At 25.5% G+C, this 25,235-nt stretch overlaps 4 protein-coding genes across 7 annotated transcripts; 2 read left to right on the top strand and 2 right to left on the bottom strand.

Moving 5' to 3' along the window:
• Positions 1–1,226: 1,226 nt before the first annotated feature.
• Positions 1,227–2,750, top strand: LOC105430513 (uncharacterized). The gene is made up of 2 exons (XM_011644113.3): positions 1,227–1,519; positions 1,804–2,750. The coding sequence occupies exons 1-2, from the start codon at positions 1,306–1,308 to the stop codon at positions 1,974–1,976; spliced, it is 387 nt and encodes a 128-aa protein (XP_011642415.1). The 5' UTR covers positions 1,227–1,305; the 3' UTR covers positions 1,977–2,750.
• LOC105430514 (uncharacterized) lies at positions 2,730–14,584 on the bottom strand. Its single transcript, XM_089078364.1, is given in 12 exon segments — positions 2,730–6,600; positions 6,602–6,770; positions 7,080–7,167; positions 7,331–7,442; positions 7,856–8,395; positions 10,287–10,349; positions 10,919–11,071; positions 11,238–11,320; positions 11,464–11,793; positions 12,082–12,206; positions 12,305–12,413; positions 14,312–14,584. Coding segments are annotated over 12 exon segments (1,908 nt in total). The 5' UTR covers positions 14,417–14,584; the 3' UTR covers positions 2,730–6,569.
• Positions 14,585–15,164: 580 nt separating this feature from the next.
• Positions 15,165–22,622, top strand: Cln7 (CLN7/MFS domain-containing 8). 2 transcript variants are annotated; one of them, XM_089078365.1, is made up of 10 exons: positions 15,165–15,896; positions 17,378–17,523; positions 17,737–17,893; positions 17,979–18,222; positions 18,330–18,418; positions 18,630–18,849; positions 19,196–19,295; positions 19,544–19,678; positions 19,804–19,913; positions 20,038–22,622. In XM_089078365.1, exons 2-10 carry the CDS (start codon positions 17,492–17,494, stop codon positions 20,526–20,528), a joined length of 1,578 nt encoding a protein of 525 aa, XP_088934491.1. In that variant the 5' UTR covers positions 15,165–15,896; positions 17,378–17,491; the 3' UTR covers positions 20,529–22,622. The 2 variants fall into 2 exon arrangements, with proteins under 2 accessions (XP_088934491.1, XP_088934493.1); XM_089078367.1 differs by having other exon boundaries at positions 15,165–15,685.
• Positions 22,623–22,765: 143 nt separating this feature from the next.
• On the bottom strand, positions 22,766–24,806 carry LOC105430516 (zinc finger C4H2 domain-containing protein). 3 transcript variants are annotated; one of them, XM_011644116.3, is made up of 5 exons: positions 24,204–24,806; positions 23,935–24,106; positions 23,652–23,833; positions 23,313–23,537; positions 22,766–23,216 (listed from the first exon to the last, which is right to left on the bottom strand). In XM_011644116.3, the coding sequence occupies exons 1-5, from the start codon at positions 24,260–24,262 to the stop codon at positions 23,087–23,089; spliced, it is 768 nt and encodes a 255-aa protein (XP_011642418.2). In that variant the 5' UTR covers positions 24,263–24,806; the 3' UTR covers positions 22,766–23,086. The 3 variants fall into 3 exon arrangements, with proteins under 3 accessions (XP_011642418.2, XP_011642421.2, XP_011642420.2); XM_011644119.3 differs by having other exon boundaries at positions 23,313–23,522; positions 24,204–24,805; XM_011644118.3 differs by having other exon boundaries at positions 23,322–23,537; positions 24,204–24,794.
• Positions 24,807–25,235: the final 429 nt, after the last annotated feature.

Genomic DNA, 25,235 nt, shown 5'->3' on the forward strand with positions numbered 1-25,235 from the left:
TGACAAGATTATCACTTTCAATAATAATAAGTAAGTAATAAATCAAACAAATAGAAATGAAATTCATCATATTTTGAAAAATATTAAAAATAATTAATAAATAGTAAATTCTCATACAAATCTTGTAATTATATTGCAGAAACTTTTGTAATATTGTAACACTGGAGCAATGATGCAAGTTTTTTTGTCATACAGGTTATATCCGGGCAATAAATATAATCAATATAATTTATTTAGAATGATAATATACGTATCTGATAACATCAATCAATTACATTTTTATTATATCTCGACAAAAAATAATTTTTTGGCAAAATATAACAAGAGATTTCTGTTCGATTCTTCATGTTGGAATCATGATACTGATAATAGCAGGATATTTAATCAATAAACTGATATCTTATGAAAGATACTCATAATATTTTTTCTCGCGTAAGTTGCAGTTTAAACAATAACAATTATAAAAAGTAAGAAGCGATTTGAATTTTAGAATAAATCCTTCGATTTGCCGCGCCGCGTTCCATAAATCATCACGATTTGATCTTTGTGAATATCAAAGATTGTATTTAATAAAAACACTTATTTTGCAATTATTAGTTTTCAGTGCTAAGATTGGATTATTCTTTTAAATTTAAAAATATAACTTAGGGTGCAGTCTTATATTACAAGTGCTTCGAAATGTTTAATTAGCCAATCAGAACAAAGAATTTGTTATGAGTTGACCAATCAAGACTCTTGATCTTAGCGCAACAATTTCCAATAATTATCAAATAACATTCTGTTAAAAACGCAATCAATAAAATATCAAAAGCGAGCGAAGTGGCAAGCTAAATAATTTATAATAATTATCAGATTGGTACAAAAAATTCATTGTATTTATTAAATAAAATTGAAAATGAAATTTCAATAAAAGCAAAGCAAAATTGCTGCCATGGTATTTCAATATATTTATTTTTTGTTTTTCTTTTTAGAAGGATATTTTACTCTTTTGTTTTTAAAAAATCTGATCTTTAAAATATTTAAGAGGTTCGACAGAAGAATGATGAATTTCCACATCAATCAAATATTGATTTTTGAACGTGTTGATTGGCTGTACAATAGTGAAATTTTCAAGTCTCCAAAAATTAACTATCTTGTAACCAATCAACATATTCCAATCAAAAAGATTATCGCACACGACGAATGAAATGTCAGATTGAGATCACGGGTATTTAATCACGTGACTGTTGTCACGCGTGTGTATCTTTAATTAGATAAAGTCAGCTGATTTCGAGTGATTCTCTGGAGCAAGTAAAAGAAGGAAATATGGCCAAAGACGAAAATCCACCAACGGAAGAAATGAAAAAAGAAGAAGATATGGAAGAGATACAAACAGAAGAAGCTAGTTACGATGACACTGACGATGAAGTAACCTATGTCGAAAACGAGGAACAATTGTTGTCGTCTATGGTCAGTCACATGGTTGATCACATTTGCGATCGCATTGAGGAGGATGCGTTTACTGAAGAAGATATTATCGGTAAATAAGCATTCTTGGATCTTTTCGAGTAGTTTTTGTGAAGATTTGAAATTTGATAATACCCTATAACTCTCCTTAACATCGTAAAGGGGTTACAGAATTCCATTAAAGTTTTATTGCATGTTCCTAATGTATATTTAAATAAATTCAAAGATATATGTATGGACAATTTCGAAAATAAACATGTACCTTTGAATTATAATGTTGAGCTTTCTGATAATGATTGAAACAAAATATATCTTTTTAAATCTAACTAAAATGAAAAAGTATATACTATGAATTAGATACAGGTATGAAGGCGTTAGAAGATGAGTTGGAGGACTTGGAAGCTGCTTTGGATCATTTGGAAAAGAAGAATGATGATATACGTGCACAACTAACTGAATTGCTCCAATCGAATCGTGAAGCAAGAAAACAGTTTCAAGAATCACGACTTGAAGAAGAACAGTCAAAGTGATGGTCACTTTGTACTTAATTACATGATTTATTTATTGGATGTTTAGAAATATTATCTAATCTCATTAATGAGATATTTCTTATTTATTTATAAAGAGAATGAAGGATGCTTTATAATCAAATTCATCAGAATATGAAATGAAAATTTTAATAGCATTCCAGATAGTAAGAATAAAATAAAGTTAGTTTGTGTAATCAATTTATAAATATATATTTAGAAAAGATATATTAATATGTGCATTTTTGTTAGATATATATATATATATATATATATATATACATATATGGATATTAAATTTTAATTGCATAATTTAAGAGTCCTAAATATAAAAGATATATTTTTTATTATATTATTAAAGTATTGTATTAAGATATAGTGTTCCAAATCAATTAAGAATAGTAAAAAATAGTAAAAAATGCACTTTTGAAAATAAAAACAACAGAGAAGAATAAATGTTTTTAAAACCACAAGTGAAATGACTAGAAAATATAATATATATAATATATGCGATTATCTATATATCTATATAATTGGAGCATTATTCCATAATAGTTTAATAATACGCCAAACAAGAAGGAAATATTTAAAGCGATAAATGCGTAAGAACAGTTATGTAAATTTTATTTGTATATAAACAAATACGTTTAATATAACTGTCAATAGTAGTAAAAGTATTTTTAATCTATTAATTTAGTTATATCTATCAGGGACTTAGTAATAAAGAATTATTATTAAGTTAAATATACAAATCAATAAACTAATATAAACAATGTATTTTATACATGCAGAATTTGTGTTATAACATTAATCACTTAAGTAGTTTTAACGTATACATATCTGGATTAGTTGTTCTCTTGCTGGCCCCTAATTATTTCTAAGCAATGTCATTGTTCTTTATTACAGTATGTACATATTAAGTGAAATCAATAATGATTTATCACCATATCAAGCGCAATATCAAATAATTCATTATTTTCACTTTCAATATCTCATTAATTTTTGAATATATTACTGATACCTCTTCAACAGTGCAATATCACAAGTATAACATACATATTTATTCAAATGGAAATACTTTTTATGATTAATATTTCTCATTAAACACATAAATCTGACATTAATATAACAGTTAGCAAATATCATCTTATACAGAAAAATATGCAAACATACTAATCATTTTAACGTAATGAATATCCAGATACTCATTACACATTAAAAATTTATTTGAAATGGATTTACACTCAGAATGTTAAAGTTCAATTTCACATAATAAGGCGTTTAAGCTTTTATTAGAACATATATATGGCTCAAAATAACGTCTGAATTTTGCTTTGGTGATAAATGTAAAATTTCAAAAAGTTACCTAAATCAAATTAAGACATACAATTATAACTTTTTTAATATATAATCATATACTATTTGAGCCATTTCTAATGTAAATGCACTAAATATATAAAATGATAGTAACACAGTCATTACATTATATAATCAATACTTATATCACATTAAATAATCGCATACATATATCTAAGGGGCTAAAGTATAACTTAGTGCATTTCATTAAATAGATTAAGACATTCTTATACAGAAAAAACACATGAATTACTAACCTATTGATAAAGATTCGAGATAAGATTTCAGTGTGTCCACAACACAACGATGCTAAGCTATATGTTTCTTAATCAAGATAAGATTTAAAGCTCGGTTCTCTCGCGATGCGATATGGGTTGTGTGACGTCAGAGGCGAGAAATGACATGTAAAAAGTTTCTTGCGTCGTATAGCTTTATCTTGTATTTTTCTCTTAAAAACATGATATTTTCGTAATTCTTAAAACTTGTAAAAAATACCAAAAAGTAAGATATCTGCCCAATAAATCAAACAATTAGAAATAAATAAATAGAAACAATTAGATTTAATGATCTGGTAATTTCTGATAGCTAAGCAGTGTACTATTATTTCAAGATTTATTTTACACTTTTACGTGATTTTGGACAGATTTGGACAGATATCTTACTTTCTGATATTTTTTAATAAGTTTTGTTTAATAAGAATACGAAAATATGTTTTTAACTACAAGACAAAGCTATACGATGCAAGAAACTTTTTACATGTCATTTCTCGCCTCGACGTTATAATTCAATATGGCTGCAAAGAGACTGTCGAGTCTTAACGAGTTAAACTTTTTTTTTTACACAACCAAAATATTTTCTGTAAAAATAATTTTTTCATATTAGCTGCTAACATTATATATATGTGTGTGTGTGTGTGTGTGTGTGTGTGTGTGTGTGCGCGCGCGCGCGCGCGCGCGCGCGCGCGCGTGTGTTTATATATATATATAATGTATTACATGATATATATTTGTTATATAATATATAATGTTAGATATATTCACACATCAGGATGTTCTGAATTAATACGAAATAAAAGAATTAATAAATTTTCATAAATTCACAATGAGTGTGCGCAAACATTCTCAGAAGTGTATCAGTGCGTATTCAAGATACATTTCAATACGTATGTAAAAATATCCATATTCGAAAATTTAAAAATTTTTACATATTACATATTAGATTTTACATATTAGAAAGCACTGAAACCTTAACTTGCAATTATCACTTTTTATGTTTTCATCTTATATCGTTATGAGGTAATTAACAGTTATGAGAATAAAAACATATGTTTATGAGGAAAAACAACTTTCCTTTTATGCCAAATTTTCAATCTTATGAGCTTATATTTTAATGTTTTATATAGTATACGAAAAAATATTATATTATTTTATATTGTATTTATATTTCTTACATCTTTTTCGGAAAATTATTTAAAATTTTATACAAAAAAAAAACAAATTTTTTTGATAATTTCACATTTGTTAATTTGCAAAATTTTAAATAACAATGATCATTTCATTATCTATTTTTTAGTAATATTATGTTTTGCTTTCTTGTAACTTTTGTCTGTTTTAAATATTTTATTTTCCAACCTATCTTTAATTGTTATCATACAGAAATATATATTTATAGAATTTCACAGTAGGCTAAAAAGAATTGTAACAGTGCACTTTATCTAATCCTTTATACTATTTTTTTCAAGTAATTAAATATTCACAAATAATTATCTAGAAAAAAAAAGAGATAAATAAGATATACAATACATATAATAAAAAAAGAATAATATACAGGTATTATGTAAAAAAGAAGATCGCAATTAAAGTTTTATGTTTATATATAGCTCTAAATTTATTTAATTTTCAAGTCTATTAATTTTCAAGTCTATTATTTTTTAATATTTTTTTCCAAACAAAATATATAATGTTAAATAAAAATTTTATAAAGAATAAGATGCTATTCATAAAATCTTGAATAAATCAGATATAAAATATTATGAAATATTTAATGTCACTTATATCTTATATAAAACACTATATATATTATATAATCGAGAATCACATTTATTTTTCAAATTATATCAGAAAGATAAAGTGCACCGATTACAATAGCAAGGATGTATTTCTTAACCTATAATCTTTTTTCATTTAATATTTCTATTATATACATACATACATAAGCATTCAAAGTATTTATCTGTAATACATTGTAAAACAAAAATTGATTTTTTATAGTTAATTCAATTCCTGATAAGGTTTTCTATATTCATATTGTGTAAATTATATAACCATAATGTACACTAATGATGTGTGAATTTCCAATTTATTTACATACATAAAAATAATGTAAAACTTTAATTAAATCTCAAACTATTACACCCTGATCAAGTAATTTTTATCATTAGTTCGTTATTCAAAATTTACAAAATTATAGTAAGGTATAATTGAAACTTAAATACTATGCACATACATTTATAAATTGTTATGGCAAAGTAGAAATTTTACTAATTTTTTTGACATATTATGGCTTTGATTTTATAATAAAATAAACAATTTTACAATCAAGATATTTACATTTGTATTACAGTTGAATTACTTTCTTATTTAAATCTGCAAAGAGAGTTATTACTAATCTATATCAACAAGACAAAAAAATAATATAAATTTGTTTCATATTAAACAGAGATATTCATTTTAATCAGATCTATTATAATGTAAATCCAATTAATTTTCAATGGTAAATGTATTATCTATAAAGATTGTCCTATAAAGATAATCATGATATCCAACATTACATGAATTAACAATACTTTTATGATTGCAAAATATATTAAAATTTTTATTTTAATTTTTACAGTTATGTCTGTTGATTAAAGGTACTGTTTATATTTAACCATACACAATAAAGTCTATTGAAAACAAAGAATTGGATATAACAGTGATCAACCCATATTAAATAAAGCAAATATGTTTTTTTGTAAAACTAAATGTATCCTTTTATAACCTAATTAAAATTTTGAGGATCTAATTTGTTACAGATTGAAAAGATTATTTTAATAAAATAATATAGATTATTACATATTTATAAATATAGAAAACCCAATACATATTAAAAATGTATGGTTAAACTTTAAAAAAATTAGAAACTGAAGAAAACTTTTAAATTGATTTGTTTCAAGAAAGCTATAAATCATAATTAACAAATTTATGATTTTGGATTTACATTATTTATCAGATGAATCAAGAAGTTTACTTTCCTCTAAATCTAAATCTGAATACTGACTATTTGTAGGTAAATCTGGATTCGATAACGATGGATTTTCCAAGAATATGTCATCAAAATCTAGTAGGTTAGATGATGAATTATATGTCATTAATTCCCCACCAGTAGATCCATTGGTAACATCTGATAATGTATAAAATTATAAATTATTTCTGCTCTATTTCCTTTATTAATTTTTTGCAATTAAAAAATTCAAAATTTTCTAATACTACTATAAATAGAAAAGAGAAAACATTGTTTTTCTTATATTTTAAATTAGAATCTAGGTAAACATAAATATAAAAAAATATCACATACACGTATAATTTTTTTGCAAAATTTAATAAAATATTTTAAATTACAAATCAAAAATTTATTTATTAAAATTAAGATGTGAATTTTGAAATCAAATTTAGGATTTATGTTTATGTAATAAAAATTGTTAAATCTTACTTATATTATCATCATCTTCTCGTCCACAATTTGGAGCCAACTCTGAATTAATTGGTAATCCAAATAGTTCATCTCCACTAAATAGCTGCTACAATAAAAAAAATCAATATCAAAATTTTTTACTACAAATGTATTTTTTTCTAAGAAAGAAAAAAAAAGAAAAGATTTTTATCATTTGATTATCATTTTTGCAAACATTTTTTTTCTTATTCCAATATTTAGAAAATATCTTAATTTAATATTATATTTACCCCAAATATATTAGCTACATTAGCGTCAATATTATACTTTTCAGCAAGTACATATTCATGCAAATTGCCCAAATCATTCTGTATTGTTTCCAGATGAGAATCCATTTCCTCCCTAAATTATCAACAAAAAAAAAATTAAATATTTGTATATAAAAAATTAGATGTAAAAACTGAATAGAATATTACTCCTAGATAAAATCTAGAAAATAATCATTTTCGTAAAAAGATAAGACAATAATTTTCAAGAGATACATAAAAAATATTTTTTAAATTCTGTCATTTCTTAAATACTTTGAATATTAATATTACATATAATATTATTTTACTTGATTTATAAAAAAACAATCTAAAAATTAGATTAATATATAAAATTGAAGAAAGTGACAAGATATAGAAATTTATATTCAATATAAAAGATAAAACAGAATTTTCACCTGTTTAATAATTTCTACTATAAAATTGAATAGAAATTATTATTCTTAATAATAATAATATTATATTATTCATGGTCTATATTGGACTTACGTTGGTTCTAACCTGTAATTAGCTTCAGATTTTCCAGAAAAATTAACACAGCTCACAGATAAATTTTTCGATGAACTTGCATCTGTCTTATCACTGTTATTTTCTTTTTGTGGACAATTTATCATTTTGTTTTCATTGAATTGTTCATTATTGTTTTTCACTAAAACACTTTTCCCACCATCGATTTGATTAAGTCTCTTAGTAGCTTTATTAGATTTGTTGTTATTATCTTGCTTATTCTCAATATTATTTTCAATATTATCATTAAGCATTTCCGGGACAATTAGGATATCTTCTAGTTTCACCATTGATGCATCATTGTCCGAAGCTTCTATGTCATCCTCCAATTCAGTTGGGATGTTCATATCAGTATCATGTTCATCTTGAGATTTATTAATATTCGCTGCCATTGCTGCGAGTTTAGAACTGCGCACAGTCGCCATGGGTACTGGTTTAGAACCAATGGATTCATTTTTCAATAAAGCAACAGCCATAGGCTCATCTTCATCAGTACCTAATTCAAGCATATGCAATTCTTCCCTATAAAGAAAAATAAATTAATGTCAATCTTCATTTTCTTTTACAATATTCGGACTTAAATTTTTTTGTTTATATATTATTCAATACTTAAATGCTACGATATCTCAATAATATAACGGTAATATAAAAAAATGATACAGTACATCCTAAGACAAAAGATAATATTCATGCAATTGTTTTCAATCTAAGATATACCAATATATAATAGAGTATAGTGAAACAAATTCCAAATAAAAGCAAAAATATCCATAGTCATATATATAAGTTAATATTATGCAGATTAAATATATAAATACCAAAATATTTTTCTAATAACAGAACATCTCCCTCTTTCTTTCTCCTTTTATCCTTTTCATTCACAAAAAAGTAAAGAATAGTGTATTTTATATATATATATATATATATATATATTATATAATACACATATAGGATGTCCCGCAATTCGCGACCGAAATTTTTATGACATTCTTGAGTTAAAAATAAGACGAAAATTCTAATGCGCAAATGTCGAGGCTATAATAGTTTTTAAATTATTAGCGATTAAAGTTGGTTAATCATAGAGTTTTATATATATATATATATATATATATATATATATATACATATAAATGCAAAATAATGCAAAATAATTCAGAAGAAAAAGTTAATAATATAAAAAGTGATAGTATTGATCATAAAAAAGAAATCATTCATATTTGTATATCTTCACATATTTCTGAAAGTTCATATGGAACTTTCTTCATAAACTAACTTATAAAAAAATAATTAATATTTCAATAAATTGAAAAATAAAATTAATATATACATTTCATAATTAATATAATTTCAATATTTTATTAATAGAAAAAATATCAATGTCCTAAATAATATATATATAATAATAAAAATAATATTTATAATTGCAAAATTAAAGAGTAATAATACTGTGTAAAAATTAATATAAGATGTATAACAAATATAAGTTCTCAGCTATAGCAAAATAAAGCTGTGTAAACATAAAGTTAGAGTAAAAGAAAACAATCTAGAATTATTTTGAGAAAGATTTTGAGAAATAAATACGTTTTCTATAAAAAATAACAGAAAAGTTGGAAATATATTTCTTTTTCTTATTACTTTAAACATTTCCTGGATAACTTCTAATAATAATATTTAATCTTATTAAAAAATATTTAGCGATCAAACTTATATAAGTTACATTATATATGTCCCATCTTAACTGTCATACTATAATACAAACTCAAATCGGTGCATCATCAGTGCATCAAAAAAATATTTCAAATAAAAGTTTTGAGAGGGTCATAATTATGATACTGATTTATTCGCAGGTGGCACCACTGTCGAGATTTTTTATGATCATTTTTTTAAACAAAATTATAAATTTTTGGTTATGCAATATAATTTCTCTAATTTCTGTGAATAAAAAAGTATTAGGTACACATGTCTAAAAATCAATAGTTCACAAGATACTTTATTCTGATATATTCCGATATATAAAATATTTCATCAACTATTCATTTTTTGATAACTGTATCTTAATACTTTTATGCATAGAATGAGATGAATAAATTGATATAAAGAAAATATACAGTTATGTCTAAAAAAAAGTATGTACCTGCATTCTGCAGCTTGCATAATTTTTTTTTTAAATAACTATGTATCTTCCTTTTATATACACACATTATACATGTAATGTGTGTGTGTGTGTGTGTGTGTGTGTGTGTGTGTGTGTGTGTATGTGTGTGTATTATATAAGTTCGATCATATTTCTGCAATATAATCACATAAATTTAATTCATGCAGAGAAATAGAATAGTAACGCTAACATAACAATATAACTACAGGAAAATTTTAGAACACCGATACCAAATAACAAGACAAAAATTAAGTTAACCTTGGTTTTTCTCCATTTTCCAATGGTGGTATTGAAATTCTGATAGGCACCTTGTCTTTTCTCCTGGTAATATTTAAATAGTATTTGGATAAATATAATTAACAGGATTTTCAAATAATATTGCTAAATAATTGCTTATAAATGTAACTAATTGTTATTAATAAAAATATTAATAAAAATATTAATTTAAATAAATTAGCAACTTGAATTCTATTTTTTAAGTATATATAGAAATTATCATGATAAATTTCCATTCTCTGCATTTAATATTGCTATTAATTAACATCTTTTCTTTCTTTTTGTAAACATTTTTAGAGAGATAATTTTTTCTAAATAAAAATCTTAATATTCAATAATATTAGTAATTAAATCAATAATTTTTATTTTTATTTACAGTATATGACATAAAAATGTTGAGATATTTCATTTTAATTTCTTTTTCTAAATTATTCTGAAATTTCATGTAGAGTGACATCATGTTAATTTTCTGCTAATACTATATGCTAATATATATCATAATATTCCATCATAAATTGTCTGTTATTTGTTATTAAAATATATATATTCTTTTAAAAATTAATATATGCACATATTCATTAAAAATTTAATACAAAAATATGAATCAAACTTACTTCTTTTTGCCTTTGATAATATATTTTTTATTTTTATCAATCTCAGGATTTTGAATAGAATCTTTAATTAAATGAACAGTTTCCATCTTTTCATCATCTATTTCATATTGTTCCTGTGGACTTTGAACATTTGGAGTTTCACTTTCTAATATACTAAAATAAATAATTATTAAGATATAAATCTCAATGTTTATAATAATACATATTACACATATAAAAATATTAAATATATATTTTTAAATTATTGAAATAAAAGAAATTTTTATTACAAAAATTTAAATTGCTAATTTAAAAATAAATATAAAATTTATGCACTTACTCAGCAGCAACGTACTCTGCATTGACATCAAGATCTGATGCATCAAGTTCATGAATTACTGGTCCTGTAGGAGATGCTTGAGGCTACAAAATATATATTATATTTGTTATATATACATACACCACACACACACACACACACACACACACACACACACACACACACACACACACATACACACACAACGATCATAAAAAAAATATAACAGGCGCAATAATCATACTACCTTAGATACTTTGCTTTGTTTATGTGGACAACTTGAATCATCTATCATTAGTGGATATCGCCTCTTAACAGATAAACCACCTCTTGATGGTTGCACAAGAGTAACAAGAAAGTGAATAAGTTTGTTAACAATTTGTTGCTGTTTTAAATGTTTTTGCCTCAATGCTACCAACTGCCCCCATAATGTTGCATTTTCAAGCTTCATTGCACTTAATTTATTATCCATGTCTTCTTGACGATCTTTCATGTTTCTTACGTCATTTAACACTTTGTTCATTATTTCTGATTTAATAGGCGAATGTGTAGAATCTTGATTTTTATTAGAAGCAATCTAACAAAAAATATAATTCTATATCATATGTATCACTACATACGTAACAATATTAATAAAGTTTAATTTTCCTATTTCGAGCTTGTATTTAAAATTGCATCTTTTATGAATTTATTTTAAATTTATATGATATTAATAATGTTATCATTAAGTGTTTGAAAATAAATCATTAATATAGAAAATCAGGATTATTCTTAAAATCTTTTAGAATCAATTTCTAACTTTAGATTTTTAAGAAACAGAATATAACTGCAATTTTAATACTATGAAACATTTTAAAATACATACTTTTCTTTTAATATGCTCGACTAAATAAGGTCTATCTTTGATAAAGTACTGATGTGCAAACTCCATATCATCTTTATCACATTTTAGGCCACCCAGTTCTACAGATACCTTCTTATGAAATCCATCTAAAATATAAGGAACATTAGTAAATGTCTTTCAATCTCTCCATTATTCTGTTTCATTATATATATCTTAGAATCATGTAAAAGTTAAAAAAACTTACACATATTCAACTGTCGTATAAAACTGGCCATATTGTTATGTTTGTAGTAATGCGGTAACAAATCTCTCGCAAACTTTGCTTGATCTCTAATGAAAAAGCTTTTCCCACTCTAAAACAAATATGTCATTCAACAAAAATATAATCATTCAATATAATATAATTCAACAAAAATATAATTCATTATAATCTCTAAGCCTGTATCAGATTTATTAACTGTGAAAACTGCGATTTAATTGCCGACTACTGATTTTTAATAGACCAATCACAAAAAATGTCGACTGACTGGATTGATCAATTTAAGTTTAGACTCTAGTGCAAAACATGACAATTGGGTCGGCTCCACAGTCGGTACTCTGATATGAACTTGACATATTATTCCATTTTTTAAATAAATACATCAAGATATAATTTGATCGAGCGAAAAAAACTAGTTTTTATTCTCTTTTCATTAATTTTCAACAAATATAGCGAACTGGCGAAAACACGTTCACAATTCAATCCAAATCAACTTATAGCAAAATATATTAAAAACAAAATAATAAAATGCAAATGTAAATATTAATATATTAATTATAAAGTTAATAGAATATCATATCGAGCCGATAGGATAAAAATGTGTATCATTTTATTTAATTACATAATTTATTTAAATAATACTTTAAATAATACCTTTAATTCTTTCTTCAAATTAATTGCAATGTTTATTATAAAATATATACATAAATATAAATAATATTCTAATATCATGTTCTGATATACTGCCAGTATTAAAAATCTATAGCTTATGTGATATATATTATAAATTTTCAGTATTAGCAGTGTATATCAGCCTAAAGTTAGCGAAGATACGCTTCGTGAAAAGGAAACAAGCAATAAGTAAGGTCGAGAGCACACACTTCTGCATAACACATAATGCATAATGTATAAGAAAAAGAACCAATCATAATCCTTCATTTCTATACTCACAATGAAAATGAAAGTAATTGGTTCATTTTTTTATGCGTTATGCGCAGAAGTCTGTGCGATGGTCCTAAGGCTATTCTGCATTGCGGTATAGTGGGAATAATATGCTAACTTTTCTTTGTTCCATAAAATTACAGCTTTATGAATATTTCACATATTACTTTTTAATATATATAGATATATATACCTAAATTATGTGTATTAAAATTAAATTGACAATACAATTAATATAATAGTAAATTCCTCAGTCAATATTCATTTACATAACTTTTTATTAAGTGCATATTATTAAGTAATACAATTAAGAAATTAATAGTGAATTCTGTTATCTATATCTTGGATACTACACTGGATTATTACACTGGAGTATACATTAAAGGTTATTATATAAAATAATTAAATGCAATGGCACAGTATTACTTCTTTGATAATAAAATCATTAGTGCATTTTGTATTAAATAATAAGACATAAGACTCATTGTTGACTATTTATATAGTTGTTTGAAATGTTATATATTTATATATTTTTTACATTTCATGTTTAGCAACTTATAGTATGCATTAATTCGATATATTGTGAGTAACCAAATTTACGTTATACATTCACGTGGTATTTCTTATTTAAATATTAAAGTATATTGAAGCTTTTTTCTAAAGGTAGAAAAAGTTATAGACTGCCAATAGCAGTCTTTTAAATGATGAATGATGTAATATCAAATGTCGAGTGACAATCGATACATGAATGCATAAATATTAATCGCAATTGAAACATAATCAAAGCCGAGTTATCAGAAGTGAACATCCCATCCCATAGAAGACGTCGACGTCGCACGTTCGATGATCGCACATTTATTGACGCGGTTGTTGCGGCGTGATTGTTGCTCTCGCCGACAAGGCGGCCGGAAAAAGCATACAGTGGCTACAATGCGCAATTCAACGATCGACACCACGTGTTTACCATTCGTATGATCTCGCGAAATAATCCGGCTCGGAGTTATGCGAATGAAAGGTAAATATAAACGGATAAATAAAGCGTATACTCACGGGTGACCAGAAGATGAGGTGGTCGGTGTCCGGATCCTCGACCAACTTCCAAAGCTTGGCAAGGAAGGCCGGTACATTTGAACTCAATCCCAAAGTCGGATGCATCGTGGTAACTCGTGTACGACTCAATGCACAAATGAATATCTATCCTGCACCTCAAACTCCGATCAGAATAATTCGCATCGTCCCCGACAATGGCCGACCTCTGACGATGTTATTCTACTGCACATCCACTCGCGCAGTAGAACACGACGGGGGAAGAGGAAGGGGACAAGCATATGCATCCGAGCTTCCTATTGGCCGTTGAATCAGTTAAATTCCGTTAGTTATTCTGTATCGCGATACAATGATTCCAACGATAAACGTGGTTTTAAACCTCGTATTCAAGAAACACGAACCTGGGGGCAAGCTAGAGGGGTGGCACGTCCGCGAGAGGAGAGGAAATGGATTTAAAAAATCAAGAATTTGAATTCGGCAATGACCATCCATGACGAATCCATTTCTATACATTTCTGTTTACTATCAATCATTTTGACAATTATTGTTTTTCTCTCTTTTTTTTTTTTTTTTTTTTTTTTTATGTCATTCCGTTTGTCGTTAATAACTGAGTTCAGCAAAAAGAGCAGCTTTGCAACTGTTTTAAGATTCTTCAATACGATTGGTTTGTACATTTAAATCCATAAGGAACTTAAAAAAAATATAGTCGTGTTCCAAAACTCATCAAAAATAGAAATATTCTAACCTTCTTGCGCGAGCGCATCTTGTAGATGCAATTTCTTATGCACTTGGTGCAATTGCACTATGCTATATTCCATTCTCTTTGCATTTCAGAGAAGATAAGATCTTCGGAATAAAAGAGGAGGAAAAAAGGCTACTCTTCCACATTATTAGATTACGTGTTTACATTCCGTTTGAAACTCTCATTGGCGATTCGATAATTCGTATCAACCGCGACGTACTCACGGATGTACTCACGTTTAAAAATGCGCTCGATAACAATCGTAGCATTTTTTCACACGAGTGCAAACCCAATGTGATTCGGTGCACCCGTCGCAGTCGCGAGCCGTGAAAGCGTTGCTTTCTAGATGGGAATGAAAATTGACAGACAGAGATGCGCGTGCATCCTCTCGCTGCATTAAATCATTAAATCGATTCGTATGGAGCGAAATCTAGATCTCTCAGAATCAGCTGTTGAACGTCGCACATGTTTTCTTTTATTTTGTCGAGTCAGCAAATCGTTTATCGTCACATCCGTGTTAGATTGAACGAATAAATAGTGTGATTCACGGGTTATTGGCTGAGAATGATCGAGAGTAATAATATCGCATGAAGGAGAGGGAAAAGAAGAAGAGATAAGAGAGACAACCTGAGAGTGTATATATTTTTTTTTTTTTTAACGGAAGATCATTTCGTTGATCATGTAAGGCGAGCTACCAAAAGTTTCTAAGTAGACAAAGGAGACAACGGAGACAACATTATTCGTAGTGAATTGAAGTGTTTTCAGAATTTGTATTATTAATAGTATTATTAATAGTATTAATAATATGAAATACATATGTTGAATCAAAGATTACGGAATAATTTCGTAAGTAAATAACAAATGACAGAATTAGATAAAATTAGATGATTTGATATGATATTTATGAAATTCTTTAAATGTATATTGTAAAAAAATTATGTAAATTATTTTTTAAATGTTCTCCATTGTATTTCTTGGATTATTATAATTCCGTATATTGTTATTATTATGTTATTGATATTTTAATTTTTTAAATTGGCATCTGATATGTATATTAATTGTTATGTTTATGTTTTTATGAACTTTTATATCTCTTTTGTATATATTGATCAAATAGTAAATTTTAATATAGTATTTTTATATATAATATATATATATATATATATATATATATATATATATATATATATATAATATAGACATTAGAAAATGTCTTGTGATCTTTAATATAAAAAATAATACATGGATTTATTTAAATATACAAATTTATTTAATTTTTGTAAAGTAGTTTATTATGTAGGAATAATATATAATTGTTTCAATGGTTTATAAAATAATTTATTTTGTGTTTTTTAATATAATATTATTAGATATTATTTATTAATTAAAATTTAAATTAATTTAAATTAAATGTGATTAAATGTGAAAATTTTCTTTAAAATTGACTTAAAATTAAGTTTCAATTACTAAAAAATAATCTTTACAATTGACCTAAAATTATGTTTAAATTACAAAGTTATTTATTTCTATGCGTTCTTATATTTAAAAAATAATGTTATTATATTTAAGAAAAAATAAAATTTATTAATTTTATTTTTGAAAAATATAAAATTTAGCACATTTAAAATTAAAATTTAGCACTTTAATAATCAGAAATATGATTATTAAAGATTATTGTTCATATTTTATAGAATTACTTATACACATATACAATATATTATGATATATTTCCTCTTTAATAGATTTTTTTATGGTTTTTTTCTTTGATAGATTTGTCTGTTTGCATTTCAAAAGTTTAATTTATCAACAATCTTCAATTTCTTATCTCTTATCAAAAATTGCAATATATCTTTCACCAAAAATACTACATATATTTTAAATTCTGTTTAGCAATTCAGTATTAAAACAATAGGTTGTTTTTTCAATAATTATAATTTGAAAAAAATATACAACTAAAGTTATTTGTAAATTTGTATTTATTTGTATTTGTATTTATAGATACATATAAAAAAAGTTCTATTTTTAAGATTTAAACTTAATAATTTACTATTTATGGATCTTATTATCTATAAATATTTATTTATAATATAGATATAGAAATATTTTTTACTATTTTATTACTATTTTTATGTTTAATTATTTAATTAATTTGATTATTTAACTTTACTATTATTATTTAATATTATTTACTGTAATTTAATATAAATATTTAATATAAATACAAATATTTTAAACATTAATTTTGTTAAAAATGTATATGCAATATAACTTTAATATAAAACTTTAATTGTAAAAATTTTAACTACATGTCTCTATTCACACACTAGGTTGATGATCCATATGTCATATGCTGATGTGCTTTGTAAAAATATTGATTTGTATCTTTGACAAAAAATTTCCTATCTTTTAAATATAGAAGAAAATAATGTAAAAATTTTTTAATGGATCGTTGTAAGAAATTTTTTGTCAGAAGGTAAATTGTATTTCAATTTTTATTATTAATTATTGTTAGAGATTTTAAAATATTGCTTATTAATGATATTATTGAAAGAAACTAAATAAAAAATAATCTTATTAGTTAAATTTGTATTTTGAATTATTTGCAATGCTTTTAGATATAATTTGTAAATTATTAATAATATATTTTGTAAATGCATATATGTATATGAAATATTCAATTTTGTAGACATACTGAGCTTCCTGAACTTTCTCTTGATGATTTAGAAACTGAACTTGAAAGAAAAGAACGATGGAGGAGTATCTATATGATTTATTTTACCATGTTCTTGATGTCACTTGGCTTCAGTATTATTCTTACTGGAGTTTGGCCATACTTAGATAAAGTATATAACATATATTAACAAGATATATATTGATAATATATAAAAATTATATATAATATGTTTTGAGTATATGTTTGTATTTTAGTTGGACCCAACTGCAGGAAAAGAATTTATGGGTTATGTAGTAGCAGCTAATCCACTTGGGCAAATGTTATTTTCACCTCTAATAGGTTGGTGGGGTAATAAAAGAGGATCAGTAAGGTTGCCACTTTTAGTAACTTTAGCATTGTTTACCATTGCATCAGCAGCTTATAGTATTCTTGAAATGATACCTGGTGATAAAAAAAGCTACATGCTCATTGCTAGATTCTTTGTTGGAGTTAGTTCCGGTAAGTTCAATTTTTGCTATAAAGATTTATATATTGAAGATGTTGTTTTTTATTTAATTATAAACAATGATTTTTATTTAATTATAAATACATATGAATTTTTGCAGCTAATATTGCTGCAGCAAGATCTTACCTATCTGCAGCTACAAAACTTTCAGAACGTACACATGCAGTTTCTATGGTATCTCTTGCACAGGTAATTTTTCATTATTATATTTTTATATCAAAGTATATAATATATAAATAAAGTCGCAGTATACAAATATAATCGCAGTCTTTTTCTATTTAGATTCAAAAGAATTTAATATATGATCTTGTTAAAACTAGCTTATTTCTATTTTTATATTTTTATATAAAAATAAATAATTAAGTTGGTCAAATACAAATGATAAGAATAAATTTTATAGGTTCTAGGTTTTGTAGTAGGTCCTGGATTACAAGCTGCTGTAACACCTCTTGGAGATCATGGTGTAATATTTATGATGCTACCTTTAAACATGTACACGGCAGCTGGTTGGATTAATGTAATAATGGGGATTTTTAATTTTATCTTCTTGTTACCATGGAATTTTAAAGAACGTAAGATTGCCATAAAAGAAGCTATGCGTTGTGAGGGTAAAACTACAGGTATGTAATAAATCTATATGTTTATATTATATCTTAAAGTTTGGTTATAATTATATCTTGAAGTTTGGTTATAATTTCGAATATTTAATAATCAGAAAGAATTGATCAATAGAATTAACGCAATAATTGATTTTATTCCATTTTTATATTATAAATTATCAATACTATATATATCGGTATATATATATATATATATATATATATATATATATGTGTATTAGTATCATATATATCAGTATTATAAATATATTTCAAATATATGATTCTACTATTATTTTTTACTTTTATATCTATAATAGAAAAATTGAATTTAGTATGATAATCTCGGAATTTATTGCAATTTCAGAAAAAGAAACATGGAAAGCCATAAAACCAGATTATTTGGCTTCATGGACTTTGATTTGTGCATTCTTTGTTTTGGTTTTTAATTTTGTTCTTCTTGAAACGTAAGTATATATTGATATCCTAACATTTACAATATATTATAAGAAAAAGAAAACAAAAATTAAATAAGATATAAAAATAATTAGAAAATTAAAATAGCATTTTATTTACGAAGGCAAAATTAAAAATTTAATTTTGAAAATTTTAATTTAACATCTATAAAATATTTTTATGACATATTAAAATAAAAACCATAGATTGAAATATCAATCTGACAAAGTTTTAATTAATAAATATTTTTTATTTGTAGTCTTGGTACCTCCCTTACCATGGATCAATTCGCTTGGACTAAAAAAGAAGCATTATATTATATGGGAATTCTAATGAGCGTTGGAGCTGTGATAGCTTGTATTACATTTACCATGATAGGACCGCTTTGTAAAAGGTAAAAGCTTTAGTAAAGATTTTCAATCTTTTCAATATATTTAAATAATTAATATTTATATATTACAAATATTATTAACTTTCTATATATTATTAAATAAAGTATATATTATAATTTTTTTACAGATTTGAAGAACGTAAAATAATGCTATGGGGTGGATTTTTTTTCATGATAATTGGACGAGTACTATGTATTCCATGGGGTCCTGATCCCCCTAAAATTGCAGATTTCGGACGTGAGTATCTATTAAATAAGTAAATAGTTTAAGTTGTACACTTTTACATTTACAATTTTGTGTGTTTACATTTATAATTTTTTATATAATAGTTTTGTAATAAAAATGTTTCAATATATTATAGCATATAACAATATAACGGAAGATGCCAATGGTACAGAAATTGTAGGATGTCCTATTACTCAGGAATGGTGCCTATACACTCCACAAATCACGATTACTCAATTTCTTATCGGTTATGGATTTACATCCATAGGTTATCCTTTAGGAGTTACTTTGATACAAACTATATTTAGTAAAATTCTCGGCCCACGTCCACAAGGCGTATGGATGGGTCTAATGACAGGTGCAGGATGTGCATCTCGTGGTTTAGGCCCTGTATTTGTAAGTTACATTTATACTCGCTTAGGAACATATCATATTTTTGGTATTACTGGCTTAATGCTAATTATTTCCATGATATGGCTACAAATTGTGAATAAGCGTTTGATTGCACCAGAATTAAAGAAAAATGTTCAGTGCAATGAAGCACCAAATATGCAAAGAAAAGATGTCGAAATTCCATTAGTTCATTTAAGATCTGATAATATTCAAACATCACATGAAGCTGTATAGTTTAAAGGAACATCAGTAAATTGTGATAATGAAAGTTATATGTTGAGAAAAAAATTTATCTTTTTGTGAATGCAATGTGCAACTGCCATAATTAATTTGTTTAATTATCAAGAAACATTAAGATAGCAATACAATAATCTATATTTTTTATATATGTGTATGTTAGAATGTTGTTTTCAGATTATTACATTCTTTAAATGTATAGATATTTTACGCAAAGTTACATATTTTACTAAATATGATGAAAAAATTGATATTTTAATATAATTATAAATATATAATTCTAAATTAAATATTATGATTTTGAAATAAAAAGATTCATAACATGCTTAAAATTTAAAAGTATAATTAGTTTATACTTTTTTCTGATATTTTACTTATATAAATTCGGATTATTAATATTAACTGTAATATGATATTAAATGTTAACATGTATAACTTGAATCATAAAAATTCTAGACTTGCCATAGATGCATTCATATGGACTATTATATATAATTTATATGATAGTTTATATTTTTCCAGTTTTTATATTTTTCCTTAAAAAGAAATATTGTACGTCACTCTAAAATGCACAATATATACTTATTAGTATTAGTGCTGATAATATCTTTTAGAGAAAATACCATATGTATACATAGACAAATACTGGTACAAATTGTAAGTCTTACACATATTGATTTTCTAAGTCTACAAACATTTTTATCAAATTACTCTTATCAAGAGTAATTTCCATACTTGACATTTAAAAATTTACAAAAGTGAATTTTCTGCAATAATCTAGGTCTTATGAACATTTTTATACACCTTTTTGGTCTTTTATAAATTTTAAAATTTATTATAGCTTAAGAAACTGTATAGGAAGCTGTATAAGAATTTTAGTAAAATGTACAAATTCATATTAGAATAGTATATAATAGCGCGCCATATCTCTTCGAAATTAAGAGAATAATATTATATACAAATGCGTTAAATTATAACAAATATTATGCAATATTATGAAATTGTTTTTTAATTATGTATTATGTGATTGCTTAAAGCTTGATCAATTCTTTTTTCTTTTTAAATATTTTTATTGTTATTATATATAGTGCAATAATTATTTTCGCTCAAACTACATTTAAATGTTAAAATGCTCGTTAGATTATTATAACATTTATGAATTGCTTTACTTTATTATTTGCTTACAGATGTAATGTAAATGCAACATAAATCAATGCAAAAGTATAAAAAGATACAGTCTGTTTTTTCATGTAACTTAAAAGACTGATCTAACTAAATAAAAATTTTTAAAACTTAGTTTTATATTAATGAAGAAATGAATATCGATATTATGCACAGGCGCATAGATATTACTGCTAATTTTCTAATATATTTTAATAATTATTTTGAAAGACAATCATAAATAATTGTGATAAAAAAAATATTTTATGTTCAATATTAGAAAATTATAGTTAAAGGTATATCGTTGCTGTGGCGAATACAATAGCAAAACTCGAATGAAAATAATGATATTGTACGATAAAAAGAAATGGACTATATATTTTTTTTAAATATAATTAAATTATAGATACACATATAGCGATTTATATTTTACAAATTGTTATATTCTGAAATACGTAAGTAACATCGAAAATATTTGCAGAATGACATGCGTTCATGTATTATCTAATTACTTATTAAATATGGAACTAGCATCTTTTAGTATGAATTCCGCATGAATTTTTGATTCCGACAAACAATAATGAGATTGTCAAATCTTTGAGCTTTATAGAAATGATGATCAGAGCTGATGTCTAACTAAACGTCTAGTGCAATTATGATCATTTTAAGTAACAGATATAAAATTAAAGATTTATTTCTTCGAGAAATTATAAGATTGAAAAAATTATTTTACTTATACAATTGCGGAAATATTCAGCGTTCTGCATAAACACATATATATGTATATGAATGGGCACATATTTTTCTCTATTTGTAGACAGAAAGTAATTGAAACATACTTAATAGCAAATCAAAATGTATATATATTTCTATTACATTTTATAAACTATAATGAAAATAAAATGACAAATATGAAATTATGATAAATAATTCGTATTATCCTTATTTGATTATAAACATTAATTTATTTTTGAGATTAACAATAAAGAAATATATGTTATTAAATAAATATTTAGAATATTATAATGCGCCAATATATATTTTTGATAATTAATAAAGATAAATCAAACTGGTTATTAAATATTAAATTTTTTTATTTCATTATTGCATTAGAAATTATTTGACTATCATTTCTTACATTTCTTCTTACATACTCATAACGCGAATATAATAAAATCAACTCTAAAAAAAGCAATTGTCAAATTGATGAAAAATTGACACATTATAAACACATAGAGTCTTGTAAATGCTGTGCTTATCACTTATAAATGCTAATGATACAATAAGAGTGCATTCTTACTATGGATTACAAAAATGATTAATATATCTCTTTTTAAGATGAATTGTAGAAATGCAGGTTATATATATTCATACAAATTATCTTATAATTATAATTAATCTTTCTTCTTTGGTTTCTTAGGATTACGTGAACGTGATTTTGCTTTACAAAGTGGACAAATTGGTGCATTCCTATGAATCTGTTGATGACACGAAAGGCAAGATTTCATAGGTGGTGGTTGTTGCCTGTGAAGTGATAGAAATATTCTTTATTATAGACACAATAATAATAGTTAATTTTTCAATTTTACATAAAAGATATAATAAGGGGACGAGATATACCAGTGGTACCTGAATGTTGGAGCGGGTGGCCCTGTGGCTGGCGGTAATGGCCTAGGCTCTGGTTTGCTTGGCCCTTGAAGTGGTTGCGGAGCTAGAAAAGGTGTAGAACCACCTGGATGCCCAGGATGGTGTAATCCAAGTGGTGGTAATAAATCGTCACCTCGTACCTCTACTCTCCATTCTGCCTTTTGCATCGGACGTTCAAAGTAACTATGAACAAACCGTCTACACAATAAAAGTTTAACTCAGCTCAGTACATAATTTCATTTATCAGCTAGTACTAGATGTTTTCTTCTTACAGCTGATCTTTAATAACTTTGCGATAATTTGTGTACTTACTCAGGCGAGATAAGATCTGATTCAGTTTCATACAACTCTGGTAATCTTTCCAAACCTAAAAATTCTCTGCGCATACGATCAATGTCATGTTTCAATGGTTGATAATCATTATTATGAATCAATTTCGCAGTTTCCCTTGCCCTATTACGTGCTTCTTCTGCTTGCTTGATCACCGATTCCATCTAACAAGATATAATGATTTCAAGTAGCTTCAATATATCTTATATAATTCTATTTTATCTTATTTGCAGGAATAATAAAGTAACGAGCAATGTAAGTTCACCGCATTGATATCTGCATGTATCTGACGCAATTCCTCTACGTGTGCCATTTTCTCCTGCATTAGTAAGTCCATTTCTTGCTTGTACTCTAATAAACATTTTTCTTCTTGTTCGGTTTGTTCCACTTCTTGCAATATCCTCTGTTTCAGCTTCTCCAATTGAAGAGTTTTTGACCTGAGAGGATACAAAGGAAATCGGCACGAAAGCACAAATAAATCCTCAATATACAAGAGAAAAATCGTATCACAAAAAAAATATTGCGTTCATATACCTAATGTCTTTTAAAGCTTCCAGCTTCGCGAAAATCACCGCCGTTTCGGACGCTGACATGTCGGAGGTTAATCTCCGTTATTTATAATTACAAACTCTCCGTGGAAATCAGAAGCAATTCTATTAATTCACAAATTCGAAACTACTGCATATTTGTAGTATTGGAATAATTAATTTGATTAGAAAAGACTTTAAAAAATATGCGTTTGACGGAAAAGAAAGCTACGCGTAATCGCACGATTCCACGAATCGGTCTCGAACGATTTTGACCAAGCTACTTGACAGAAGCTTATCAAACAATATAGTACAGTATAGTGAGAGCGCAGCGGACCAATTCACTAATTATAATTTTTTCTCATCCGTCCGCGTAAGAGAGCAAACTTGAAATCTATTCAACGAGATTAATCCGCGTGCGCCATCTGGGATGCTGGAACTCGCAATCTCGATGAGCGCCTCGTTTCAATTTCCGCCGAGCTTTTTCTCGCGCATCACAAGATGAATTTCTTCTTATAATTCCGTTCCAGATAATAAGCTAACGTTGTTTCACTAAGTGTTGTCTCACAAAGACAATACTTAAATACTGTCATTTTGACAACAACTTGTTACTTAGCGGTGTAAAAAGCATTTTAGAAATCAGGATGCGCAAATAAAATGCATGTCAAAAGAGGACTTTATAAATTGTGAAATGTAGATTTGTTTCTCGAAATCTTAACAAAAATTATAAAGCAAGCATTAAATATGCCTCGTTTATTTCTTAAAAATGTTGACTTCTTTTTTTGAAATGAAAATACACTTAAAAATATATTTTGCATACTTCATTTTACATTTAAAGTAATTTTAATTAGATCAAACTGTAATTATTCATATTCATTTTTACCAATTTAAATTAACTTTAATCTCGGTTTAATTTATTTTTTATCTTTCTTTATTTTTAAAAAATAGAGAAAGAGTAAATTGAACTAAAATTAAAATTAATATATAATGATAGATATTAATAATTCAACTCTAATTTTATTTTTCACACATGCTAAAC

Source organism: Pogonomyrmex barbatus, unplaced genomic scaffold (assembly GCF_055798465.1).
Source record: "Pogonomyrmex barbatus isolate J1 unplaced genomic scaffold, ASM5579846v1 scaffold22, whole genome shotgun sequence".
Lineage (NCBI taxonomy): Eukaryota > Metazoa > Arthropoda > Insecta > Hymenoptera > Formicidae > Pogonomyrmex > Pogonomyrmex barbatus.